Source organism: Pseudochaenichthys georgianus, chromosome 6, assembly GCF_902827115.2.
Source record: "Pseudochaenichthys georgianus chromosome 6, fPseGeo1.2, whole genome shotgun sequence".
Classification (NCBI taxonomy): domain Eukaryota; kingdom Metazoa; phylum Chordata; class Actinopteri; order Perciformes; family Channichthyidae; genus Pseudochaenichthys; species Pseudochaenichthys georgianus.
This window is the reverse complement of record NC_047508.1, coordinates 12,907,652-12,921,219: the sequence shown is the minus strand read 5'-3', so window position 1 is coordinate 12,921,219 and position 13,568 is coordinate 12,907,652. Positions and strand designations below refer to the sequence as shown.

Genomic DNA, 13,568 nt, shown 5'->3' with positions numbered 1-13,568 from the left:
TCAGCGTGTGGACAGGAGAACAGATGAAAGACTGCAAGTAGTCTCAAAAGTAAGACCCTTGATGGCGTGAAAACACTTTCATTTCACAGTTGTCAAAAGACATGTCAGAAAAAAATCCATTCAAATGTCGGTACTTAGTTTTTTTCTTTTGTATGTTTTGGTATTTTTCTCAAACTTGCTAAAGGCACTTCTTCTGCTAATGTATATGTATATGTATATGTTATCTTCTGTATACGACAACATTTCTTAAAAAACGTCCAAATCTGAAGCATGGGTCTTCAAAATGTATTTAAAATGGATAAAAAAAAAAACACACCATCTATCACAGCCGGCTTTGTAACTAAACTAACGGGACTTCTGAAATGACAATTCCGAACATTTTGCTTATCCGTCTTTTTTCCTGTCTTGGCAGCGGATGGAGTTCACGGTGAAGAACACGCAGGTTCGAGGAGGTTATGTTCTCCATCTGGGGACGGTCTACGGCACTCTGAAGGTCGGAGACCGCGTCACCTTACGCCTCGACGAGGTGAGAACATAACTCAGTATTTGAAATCTATTATCAACACTTGGGAAAACTATATAAAGAACATCATTAATGTATGCTTAATTCATAGTTGCCAATTTTATTGCAAGTAATGCTATTTTTAAGGTTATTTTACGAGTTAAATATTAGACACATTATACCATTTTATATTCCATAACCAAGTGTTTGTTAATGATAACCAAACATTTGTAATCATTACGTAGATTGACACTTAATTAATGGCTAAAGTTGGTTTGTAAACTGTCAATAAACATTATTTGATAGAATAAATAAATAAATTAATGTATTTAGAGTAAATGACATTTATGAGAGGGACTGCTCGAAAGTAGGATATTTGGGATATCCGTCGTAGCCAGGGTTTACGATCAGTGTGTAGGTGATTTGTACTGAGGAACAAGTATCACAGCACCGACGGGTGAAAAATAGTGTTTTGGTAACACTTAAAGACTTTGTTATGGAACGCAGAGCAGAGTAGGGGGCTAGTACACCCTCCTGAGGGTCCGATTGTGGATGTCATGCGAGCATAACATGGTGAAAACAATCGGTCTAAATTAACAATCGGGACGGAAATGTTCGGATTTCCAAAGGGAGGTTCTGTGAATAAATTAAAAATCAAGAACCGAAATAATTGAATTATTCATATCTTAGACTGCACTGTAACTTTTATATTTTAATGTTTATTTTATTAGCTTTTCTTTTTAATGACTGATTTTAAATGCCATTTTCTTAATGTCTTTCATTTTTGTAAAGCACCTTGAATTGCCTAGTGCTGAAAGGTGCTATATAAATCAACTTGCCTTGCCTAAATAAAATGATTGCTTTCTTGTCCATCTATATATCTAAAATGTTTGTTTTTACAAACAATTTCTAAAAAAAATTCAAACCATTGGCTAATCACTAATATATGCTTAATATAGTATATTTAATGATATAATGTGTGCAACCATAAACTGATAATAGTTCACTTATACAAATTGAATAATTCTTTTTTTATTGTCTTGTCAGCTATGATTCTATATATATATATATTGATATTGTTTTATTATATTATATTATATATATATATATATAAATAGTACATATATATATATATATATATATATAATATAATAAAACAATATCAGTTAGAGCATGACTAATAAACATTATTTGTTATCCTTTTTATTGTTTTTTAATTACAATAACTTTTTTAATTACAATAACTATGAACTCAAATCAATTTACAAAGTAATAATGATTGTTATTATAAAGTGTTACCTAGAGTAGTTTATTCCACTTTTTTAGCATCGGTATCAAATCTGTTTATCTGACACGTATTTGCTGATATACTTTCTCCAGGCTCGTCGTAGGCCAATCATGAGCAACCACACCGCCACACACATCCTGAACTTCGCCCTGCGGGGGGTTCTGGGGGAGGCAGACCAGAGGGGCTCCTTGGTGGCCCCCGACCGTCTGCGCTTTGATTTCACTGCTAAAGGCGCCCTGAGCACGGGGGAGGTCCGCCGGACGGAGGAGATCGCTTGTGCTATGATAAAAGATGCAAAGGTTAGTGGGAACATTCACATGTCTTTTTCAAATGATTCTGATGCATCAGTGACAATTCTATCCAACATCCTCTGCTAAAACCTACACAGAATAAAGGCTTCAAGGTGTCCTATCATGCAAAATGTACTTTTTGATGTCTTTTATACATAAATATGTATCCCCGGTGAGTCAGGGAACGAAACCCTCTCTCTTTTCCTCCGTACCCAAATCTCTAAAAACGGGGGTACAACGGAGCTGATCCAGATTTGCCGCCGATATGACGCAATATCAGAAATATTGGCTGGCTTTACGCCAACGGCTCTATCAGAAACCTGTACTGGAGAGAGTATGTGTTAAAGGAAATAAAAGAAGGAACTCACCTTGTAGTAAACCCACAAGAAAAGAAGCAATTGAGCTCCATACTGTTTCAGAAATATTCCTTGAAGTGGTTTGGAACATGATATGGCGTTTCATCACGGCAGCATTTAGCTGCATCTGAGCAGAGCAGACAGCCTGTTCGTCACAGAACTCACAGGCCCTGTCTCAGGTCGACTATTTTCATTTCCTCGCTCCTCGGTCCTCGGTCTCACCGGAAGTTGATTTGTCTGTGCCATCTTGAGTAGCGTCCCATGGCTCTTATTTCTGCCAGAGGACCGAGGATCGAGGAGCGATAATGGAGGAGCGATAATGGAGGAACCACCAGTCCATCCTCCGACACTCGCCCCGCCCCCTTACTGTGTATCGCTCACTGATTGGACGATGCAGTGCATGCACTGATCTCATGCTTCTTGACATGAGAGCAGTTTCCCAGTGGAGTGAAGAAAACACATGAACCTCACGAGAGTCACTCCTGAGTTTATACCGTGTTTTGTTTCAATTAATGTATCATTTAGTTACAAATATGTGATATATCTGAACAACAAAGTGGTCAAAAATCATTTTATTCATTTGTTGGAAACATTTTCATGATCGCTTTTTTCGTTTTACATTTTCATTTATTGTCATTTCCATTCAGTCAATCATTAAGTGCTATTAAAATGTTAATGTGCTACATATCCACTAGGGGTGTAACGGTTCACAAACATTTCGGTTCGGTACGTACCTCGGTTTTTAGGTCACGGTTCGGTTCGGTACGTTTTCGGTACAGCAGAAAAAATTATCACAAAACATAACATATTTTTTTTTAATTATTATTAAACTGTGAATAATGTATTCACTCAAATAAATACAAAATATAATAAAATAAACATTAAGGTGCAGCATTTCGATGAACTGAAATAATCTGTATTTGAACTTTACTGTACTAGTACTCACAAAACATAAAATATTAGTTTTGGGTTTTTAATTATTATTAAACTATGAATATTCACTCAAATAAATATAAAATATAATAAAATAAACATTAAGGTGCAGCTTTTCGATGAACTGAAATAATCTGTATTTGTACTGTACTGTACTAGTACCTAAGCAGCCAGTTTGACATTAGGACTTGCTTGTCATTGTATTTTCATGTTGTTTTAAAGAAAGATGAACTTGTCCACATGGCTGCTGAAAGGGCAGATCAGCTGGCACTAACAATGTCTCCTGCTGTGGAGAACACCTCTCGCTAGGGACAGAGGTAGCAGACACAGCCAGGTAGCGCTTTGCTAACATGGCAACATAAGGATATTTGCCGTTTGTAATAGCTTTGGCTCGGTCTGAACTTTTTGCGAGTGGTGGAGGCTTAAATGCTAGCGGGAGTTTGCACTTCAGCCTTTTTTCTTTTGGTACCGGTGATATTCACGTTTGGGTGATGCCTTTTCAAATGAGTGTGCAAGTTTGATGTATTGCCAGCCGCGTAACCAATGTTAGTTGAACAATGCCGACAAACAGCTTTGGTTCGGTCCACCTGTCTTTGTCCGTCATCCTTGTACGTAACTGCGAAACCATGTTCCCAAACCGGAGACTTCAATGATGCTGGAGGATTTTCGAGCTCAACTTTATCTGCGTTCACCATTTCGACAGTTCCACAAATTACTGACTACATTTGAACGCATCCCTCTGACCAGCTCGTCCAATGAAATTACTTGCTCGCTCTATGATGCGTTGAACACAATGGGAGCAAATTACTCTGAATGCTGCGACGCAGCACCCGAGATTACTTTCAAGAAGTTGTTCACGTTCTCAATTTTTTTACGTTTAACGTTATATTCGTTCGGTACACTTCGGTACACACGTGTACCGAACCGAAGGGCCCGTACCGAATAATTTCGGTACGTGTACCGTTACACCCCTAATATCCACACAAACAAAGTGTGAAATCCAATGAATGTTAATCTAACTGGGTTTTGATAGATAACATATCTCTTTTTCTTCTCTCAATTATTTTATTTCTATTGTGCACTCTAATCAATATTAATCAAACTATTGTTCGTTTATACATTTTAAGAATGGCGTTTATCTTTTTTGAGAATGAGTTCTTATTTTATTTTAGTTATTGGGGTCTGCAACAGATGATACAAATGTTTGTGTCAGTAAATGTGTACTAACAGAGGCGGGGGTGTGTGTGGAAATAACGGGGACAGAGCTGGCTGCTGTCAGACGATCAGCTGTGCAGCGTCATCTTCACGTGACGCTCCGGAGGAAAGGACGTCCCATTGCTCTTAAAACTAATTTCCCTGCTTCTCGTGGTTTCCTTGCGTCCCTCCGTGCTTCCCTGGTGGGAGGGACTAGACGCAGGGAAACGACAAGTGAGGGAAGCAAGGATTTCATTGAACCGACCTGAGACGGGGCCACAGTGTGCCAGCTGCTCAAAAGGGGGCGGGGCCAGCAGAGAATCAGCCATTCTCTAACGGGGCTGAAATAGAGGGATGTCTAAAATGCATGATCTGTTTGGTATTTTGAGCAAAACACATCATAGATATGTTTTTTATATGTCTGATATAGCATGATAGGAGCTCTTTAATGTCTCTTAATAAGGTGATGAGGCACTGAACTAACCTTTAACCCTGATTATAATAATGATTCTAAATATTACACTTTGCTTTCTCCAGCCAGTTTACGCCATGGATGCCCCACTAGCAAAAGCCAAGGCTATCCAGGGTCTGCGCGCCGTCTTCGATGAGACGTACCCCGACCCGGTCCGAGTCGTGTCCATTGGCATCCCCGTGGAGGAGCTGCTGGAGAACCCCGAGAGCACCGCTGGTTCTCTCACCTCCATCGAGTTTTGTGGTGGAACGTGAGTGTGATGCTTTACTTTTTCATGGCTGTCTTGCATTTCTTATGCTGACCTGTGACAGGGGTTGAAAACCACATGCTTCATAACATTCACAGAGTTCGTACGGTCATTGAAAACCTGGAAAAGTCATGGAAATTCAAAATGCAAATTCCAGGCCCTGGAAAAGTTATGGAAAACAATATTTTTCCCAAAGTTTTGGAAAAGTCATGGAAATGTAAAGTTGCGTCAAATTTGATTTACATTTTATCTAATCGCCGAAATAATCTGCGGTCGCCAGCTGTTATGTGCACATGGTGTTATTTTTTAATATATGAAGCGCGAGCTGTGTGCTCGAGTCTTCCTGCCTGTCGGGCCGGCTGAAATCTGCTGCTCCGGGATGAGGGTCAGCTACATTATCTACGGTGCGTTCGTTAACTGTGCGGAGTCACTGTGGCACAGACTGCACCGCTGGTGAACAGCTGTTAGAACAGGCCGTTCAGGTGTTCAGAGAAGAGCGGCAGAGCGTGATGTGCACTGAAAAGTTTTTCTGTCGCAATATCATTTAAGGAATCGTTGAGCTAGCTAGCATACATTGCCACTATCTGGTAACGTTAGCTTTAGCCTTCGTTTTCTAATAGTTTTTTTCATAGGCTATAAACAGAGGTGGTATAAGCAGGGCCGCCCCTGGCCAACTTGGGGCCCCAAGCGACATTGTGAGATGAGGCCCCACCCCCCAACCGACAGGAGTCAATGTTTATTTATATAGCCCAATATCACAAATGTTACATTTGTCTCAGTGGTCTTCACAGTGTGTACAGAATATCAGTATGACCATACGACACCCTCTGTCCTTAGACCCTCACATCGTACAAGGAAAAACTTCCGGAGAAAACCCAGTTTAAAGGGAAAAATGGGAGAAACCTCAGGGAGAGCAACAGAGGAGGGATCCCTCTCCCAGGACGGACAGACGTGCAATAGATGCCGTGTGTAAATTGAAAAGATAATACATTTGCATAATAGGTAGTCCAAATGTTTGGAAATGCATGTGTGTATAATAGGAAGATGAATCCACGAGGATATCCATCCAGGACCGATGATCCAGGACCACAGCCACGACTCGCGATCCAGGGCTCGCGATCCAGGACACAGGACCGCAGGATCATCCATGTCTCCGGATCCCGGCGTATATAGACACCAAAAAGAAAGAAATTTGGGGAAGCTGGGTTAATCGGAACATGAGAGTACACAGGTATAGACAGAGAGAAGGAAGAAGTAAGATGTCCCCCGACAAACGAAGCCTATATCAGCAAAACTAGGGGCTGAATCTAATCAGCCCTAACTATAAGCTTTATCAAAAAGGAAGGTCTTAAGCGCACTCTTAAAAACGAATAGGGTGTCTGCCGCCCGAACACAAACTGGAAGCTGATTCCACAAATGTGGAGCTTGATAAGAAAAGGCTCTGGCTCCCATTGTACTTTTAGAGACTCTAGGAACAACCAACAACCCTGCATTCTTGGAACGCAATGCCCTAGTAGGACAGTAGGGTATAATGAGTTCTTTAAGGTAAGATGGCGCCTGCCCATTAAGGGCTTTGTAGGCGAGAAGAGAAATTTTAAATTCTATCCTGTGTTCGATAGGGAGCCAGTGTAAGGCAGCCAGAACAGGAGTAATGTGGTCCCTTTTCCTAACTCTGGTTAGTACACGAGCTGCAGCATTTTGAATCAGCTGAAGCGACTTGACTGACGTCTTGGTACACCTTGATAATAAGGAGTTACAATAATCCAGCCTTGAAGTAACAAATGCATGGACTAGTTTCTCTGCATCGTTTTGAGGCAAGATATGCCTGATTTTTGCAATGTTACGTAGATGGAAGTAGATAAAAGATAAATCCTGATCAAATATAACACCAAGATTCCTTACAGTCTCACTGGAGGCCAAATTAATGCCATCCATAGTTAGTATGTCTTTAGATAATTTGTTTCGTAGATTCTTCGGGCCAAGTACAATAACTTCAGTTTTGGTCGTGTTTAACATCAAAAAGTTTAAGGTCATCCACGTTTTTAAGTCCTTAAGGCAGGCTTGAATTTTATTTAGATGATTAATTTCATCAGGCTTGATTGATAAATATAGTTGAGTATCATCCGCATAACAATGAAAGTTTACAGAATGATTCCTTATAATATTGCCTAACGGAAGCATATATAATGTGAACAAAATAGATCCGAGCACTGAGCCCTGTGGCACTCCATGGCTAACTTTGGTTTGCGTGGAAGATTCATCGTTAACACGTACAAACTGAGAGCGTTCAGATAGATAGGACCTAAACCAGCCTAAAGCAGTTCCCTGTATGCCAACTAAGTGCTCTAGTCTTTGCAATAGGATATCATGGTCGATAGTATCAAATGCAGGAGTGAAAACAAAGTAGGCTACTTTGCAAATATAATTCCTGTTTATTATTATTATCAACACAGTTACTTTTGTATACAGTGAGGTAAATGGTAAATGTGCGTCGTTCAGTATGCGTTTACAGGTGAATACGTCTGCATTTCCTGCCAAATACTAGCCTCAAAAAGATTAGAATATGATTAATGCAAATAAACTACTTCTAATAATAATAAAAATCATCATCAATTCAATAATATAAATACTATATTCTTTTATTATAATATAGTTGTAATATAGTCAAGGCAAAACTTATGACATGCTCAAAAACTGATATTTCTTAAATCTGTATTCTAGTTCCCTCTGTCAGCAATGTTTCAACAACTACACACACATTTCTATCATTATTTCTCTGTGTTGTGGTTGACATGATGATGACTGTTAGGAGTTAAGGGGGAGGCTGAGCATCACCACGAAATGTGCAAATTGACATAAAATTTGCCTGTTTTTTAGCTGTAAACTTTAACTGTTATGTAAGCCAACTAGACAGACAGTTTATCACTCTTCCTCCTGTACATTAGCAGATAAAAGGCATCACATACTTGAATGAATGTTAAATAAAGAATGCTGGAAATAACTGCATCTCCATTAGCCTATATGCTATGCAGAGACTGCCTTCTTCATGTCGTGATTTGCAGCTGATGTTTTAATATGGCAATTGGCAATTTCACTTATACAACATTCGCAAGTTGTACATTTGACTCATACAATAACCCACCTTCGAGTGATGCTCTAGTTTCTTCATGTTTTCTTTTTTGCGCCGGACTGAAACTGTCTTTTCACCGACATCTCTTCACCTGCACTCGGGCCGTATCAAAGCCGTGATTGGTCAGATGTCGATTCATTGCAACGTTGTCGGGTTACAGACGTGCTCCCCTTGTCACCTCTCACTCTCGCGTGTCAGCGGGGGGTGTGCGGAGAACTGCGCACAGCAGCTGAGGCCCTCTGGGCAAGGCGGGGCCCCCTGCGCAAGGCGGGGCCCCATGCAGCCTGCGTGATTGGCCTGTAGGGAGGGGCGGCCCTGGGTATAAGTATAGATATTGTACTAGAGTAAAAGTAGAAGTACTCAGCTCTTGTACTTGAGTAAAAGTAGAAGTACTCAGATCTTGTACTTGAGTAAAAGTAGAAGTACTCAGATCTTGTACTTGAGTAAAAGTAGAAGTACTCAGATCTTGTAGTAAAAGTAGAAGTACTCAGATCTTGTACTTGAGTAAAAGTAGAAGTACCAGAGTGTAGAAATACTCTGTTACAGTAAAAGTCCTGCATTCAAAATGTTCCTCAAGTAAAAGTAGAAAAGTATTCTCATCAAAATATAGTGAAAGTAGCGACAGTAAAAGTAGTCCTTGTGCAGATTGGTGCATTTCAGAATAATATATATGATGTGTTTTATAATGATTGATCATTAAAGTGTTCTCAAAGCTGGTGAAGGTGCAGCTAGTCTGAATGACTTTGTAGACTGCAGGGTAGCTTGTGGATTTACTCCAGGTGGAACTAAAGTTTGATTCAACACTTGATTATATTTCACATTATTCATCCACCTTTTGTAAAGTAACTAAAGGTATTAAATACATGTAGTAGAGTCAAAGTACACCCTTTACCTCTGAATTGTAGAGGAGTAGAAGTACACAGTAGCAACACATTGAAATACTTAATAAAGTACAAGTATCTCAAATTGTACCCAAGTATAGTACTTGTTGAGTTTATGAACTTAGTTACTTTACACCAGTGGCTATAAAGATAGAAAGACTACGCCTTGCACAGAGGCATGAAAATACATTTTCAAAATGCTCAACAGTGCTGCCAAAATGATAAACTGACTGCTACACAATTAAAATAAATGCTTTTATATATTTCTAGATGTGAATCTTTGGCATTTCTGTTATTATTACCTGCTGCTTTAGTTGTTCTAAAATCCTCTGTTATCCCTAAACCGATATTCCATGGGGAAGCTAGTAAGTCTACCATTTGATTTGTTTAAGATAGGCACTACATGTTTCATATGCAGACCTTATTTTCCTGTTCCATGTTAAAATAAACCATTTTCAGTGGTAACTTTTTTTTGGTCATGGAAAATTAGGTAAAGGTCATTGAGAAGTCATGGAAAGGTCATTGAAAATCATTGGTGAAAAAGTATATGAACCCTGCATTCATCATGATGCTGTCAGTGGAATATGTTTCTGAAGCTTGGTAAATTAGCAGAACAAGACCACAGTTTTAACCTGTTAGCGATTTTGCTACATGAGCTGCTGCTTTGATTGTGTATTCACGGTTACGTCTATGGCATTGCTGATTAATGATACGGCGCATGTTCCACTCCAAACCTGCAGTTTCTAAAGAAATGTCTGCGTCTGCACGAAGCCAACAGTTCTCACAAGTGTCTGACAAAGTGGAAATGCAATCTGTGGGTTTTTACTGTGAAACAGCCGCGTGCAGTCGGAGCCTGGAACAGTTTGTAGAGCTACATCCAGTGATTAGACGTGCTGCACTGACTTTAACAGCGTCTGCTCCTGGCTGTTAAATTCACCTGAATGCCTCAAATACAGCAAGTATATTCGGTTACTGTCTGAATGATTTCCGAGCTGCATTTCATGTGCTAAGGTGTTGAAAACAACCCTGCATGTCTAAAGAGTTGATCCTGATTCAGGCAGAGGAGGAGACATTTGCACTTATCTTGTTTTTGGTTGTCAACTAAATCACGGCGTTTTAGTTTGAAATGATTCCACTTTAGTATGCTGTTGTAGTTCTTCCTGATGTTATCTTTGATGTTCTAATCCGCACCCTCTTCAAAGAATCCCTTTTATTTTTTTTGTAATGTCCTCCTTTCCCCTAACCGCTGTTCTTATTATCTGCCTCCCACAGTTGTGTAACGTGCTGTTGGTTTCTCTTATCCACAGCCATCTGCGGAACTCGGGTCACGCCGCGCCGTTTGTCATCGTCTCAGAGGAGGCCATCGCTAAGGGCATCCGCCGCATTGTTGCTGTGACAGGAACAGAGGCCCAGAAGGTCAGAACACACACACGCATGCACTTGCTTTAAGCTTTATGCCCATCTGACACAACTACCCTACCTCTACTTGCATAGAAAATAATTTAGCAAGCATTTTAAAGAAGCTACATTTATTCTCCTACAGTGTATGTCCAACTTCTTTCAGGCGGTGTTGGTGCTTTTCTTGCTGCCTTTGACTGAAACCCCTAACTAGATCTCAGTCTTAGGGACTAGATATTTGAATTTGGTCCCTGGTGAGAAAGCCCAGGGATGAACCTTTAATGAAGCTTGTTTTGGTCTTATGCTGAACTTGGAGCTACATGTAGAAGTTCTCCCCTCTCTCTCTCTTGGCCTGAGGACAAATTCATCTTTACTATTTTTAGACAACAATTGCTGTTTGATCCTCCTCTTTTCTTCTTTCCTCTTGCTTCCACGGCTCTTCTTCCTTTTTTCCTTCTTCCCTAATGTCTCCCTTCTAGCGATGGGAATCGTTAAGGTTTTAACGGTACTACTACTACTTTTATCGATACGCTTATCGGTACTCTTATCGGTTCTTTTGGTGAAAGAAACAAGGTAAACTAACTAAATAAATTATGAACAAAACTAACATTGCTTTTTATTTAAATTAAATACATAATATTTCACATCAAAAGAAACAACAGTGTTTTGGGCGACAGAGCTACTAGAACGACAGTCGAACCCGGTGCATTTCTCCGTCTGAATGTGGTGCACTTTTGCTAAATGTTTAGACAAATTGCTCAGAATAATCATAGACGCATTTTGCAGTCTTTTTGCGTATTAGAAACGGAGTTGGTGACACTAAAAATACAATATAATGTTTGTGTAGCAATAATACATACGACATATATTTTACATGTCTCCAGTACCGATAAAAAGACCGATAACGTCGGAGCTTAACGGTACCACGGTCTTTAATAATTCAGCCCCGGGCCCGTTTAATACCGGGGCTCGGTACCCATCCCTACTCCCTTCACTCCCTGATCTTTGCCTCATCTCACTCCTGCTCCACTGCTCATGCTGCCTCTGTCTCACATCCATCAGGCTCAGAGGAAAGCTGACTCCCTGCTCCAGTCTCTGTCCGCACTGGGAGAAAAGGTGAAGCAGCAGACGGACCCCAACAAGGACATCCAGAAGGACATCGCCGACATGACGGAGGTAAATGGCATCTTTGTGCTCAGAAGCCTCCAGTGCAGCTCTGTGAGACGGTACCAACACGTGCGTCCTCTCTGCAGTTGATAGGCACTGCGGTGATCTCCCAGTGGAAGAAGGACGAGATGAGGGAATCCCTGAAGGGCCTGAAGAAGACCATGGATGACTTGGACCGCAGCTACAAGGCTGACATCCAGAAGAGAGTCCTGGAAAAGACCAAGGAGGTGATCGAAAGTAGCCCCAACCAAGCGCTGCTCGTCATGGAGATGGAGACCGGGGCCTCAGCTAAGGTAACCAAGAACTGTTAACAGAAGTCCACTGAAAGAATGTAACTGAATTCCAAACAAAGCCATTTCTACCTTTTTTTGTATATTCTTCTAATTCACTTTAAATTAGGGATGCTCCGATCGGCCGATACTCACTCTCTACCGATCGATCGGTGCTCTCAAAACATGCCGATCGCGAGAGCCGATCGCATGACGTAAAATACATGACACTTTTCTCTGTGTGCGGCAAAACAAGCTCGCCAAAATGGCTTCACCGGTCTGGCATTATTTTAAGGTGTCCGAAAAAGACAGTAAAATAGCGGTATGCAACGTGTGTGTGTGAAGCAGAAATCCTGCAGCTTCGCCCGCTGTGACGGACCGGTGAGCGGAACGAAACACACAAGAGTTACACCAAACACACTTAGCTATTTTATCTACCTCTGGAACAAGCTAAACTAGTTATAAATGTGTTTATTCTTCACTGTCGGGTCACTCATTACTGGATCAGTGAGCTGCATGAGATACTGACTGCTGTAGAGAGAGAGGGGGGGAGAGAGAGAGAGAGAGAGGGAGAGAGAGGAAAAGAGAGCGCTTCCGCTCATTTCTCCCGTGTTATTTTCCAAAGTGAATGTAAACTTGAATAATGTACATCATTTGAATGTAATAATTAAGTTGATTGTTGTTTGTGGAAGCTCCAGTGAATGAGCTCCATTAACTGAGTTTAAACATCACTTTAAATGGAAGATTTAAAGTGATGTTTAAATCTTCCATTTAGGCCCCGCCCGCTCGATCGGTATCAGCCGTCTGATTCCGGCGATCAGCGATCGGCCCCGAAATTGGCGATCGGAGCATCCCTACTTTAAATACAACTTTGTCCAAGTAGAAGAAGAGGAAATCTATAATTCAAACTCCCAAAAACTACAAACCGTATTAAGTTCCAGTTTATCTCTGCAGTGTTGCACTTTTCTCAGAGCGTCTCTTAACTTATCTCATTGTGTTATTATTGCCATGGGACTAAATCAGCTCCGTGGTCCATTAGTTCTGACCTTGAGACATCAATAGTGCTGATGAGGAGACTTTATCTCACCGTCCTGCCTCCCTCCCACTCTTTCCTATCTGCCTTTTTTCTTTCCTCCTTATATTTCTCCTTCTCTCAGGCCCTGAACGAGTCCCTGAAGCTGCTGAAGTCGCAATCTCCTCAGACCGCTGCGATGCTCTTCACTGTAGACCCGGAAGCCGGCAAGATCACCTGCCTGTGTCAAGTCCCACAGGTAACATGTCCACTCACTCAGTCTGATGCCGACGGCCATTCAGGGCCATGTCTTAAAGGGGCAGTACACCCCAATATAACAAAAAACAACATGTTTTTACTAGGGATGTAACGATACCAAAAACTCACGGTACGATAATATCGCGATAACAAGTCCACGGTACGGTATTT

General features: G+C 40.9%; 1 protein-coding gene across 2 annotated transcripts in view; it reads left to right on the top strand.

Moving 5' to 3' along the window:
* Positions 1–13,568, top strand: part of aars1 (alanyl-tRNA synthetase 1) — a 28,514-nt gene that overhangs the window by 12,515 nt on the left and 2,431 nt on the right. For both annotated transcript variants that reach the window (XM_034085120.1, XM_034085121.2), the window contains exons 13-19: positions 413–526; positions 1,883–2,089; positions 5,101–5,285; positions 10,601–10,709; positions 11,754–11,867; positions 11,945–12,151; positions 13,285–13,398. In XM_034085120.1, coding sequence (XP_033941011.1) covers positions 413–526; positions 1,883–2,089; positions 5,101–5,285; positions 10,601–10,709; positions 11,754–11,867; positions 11,945–12,151; positions 13,285–13,398 — 1,050 coding nt within the window. The remainder of the gene's footprint in view (positions 1–412; positions 527–1,882; positions 2,090–5,100; positions 5,286–10,600; positions 10,710–11,753; positions 11,868–11,944; positions 12,152–13,284; positions 13,399–13,568) is intronic.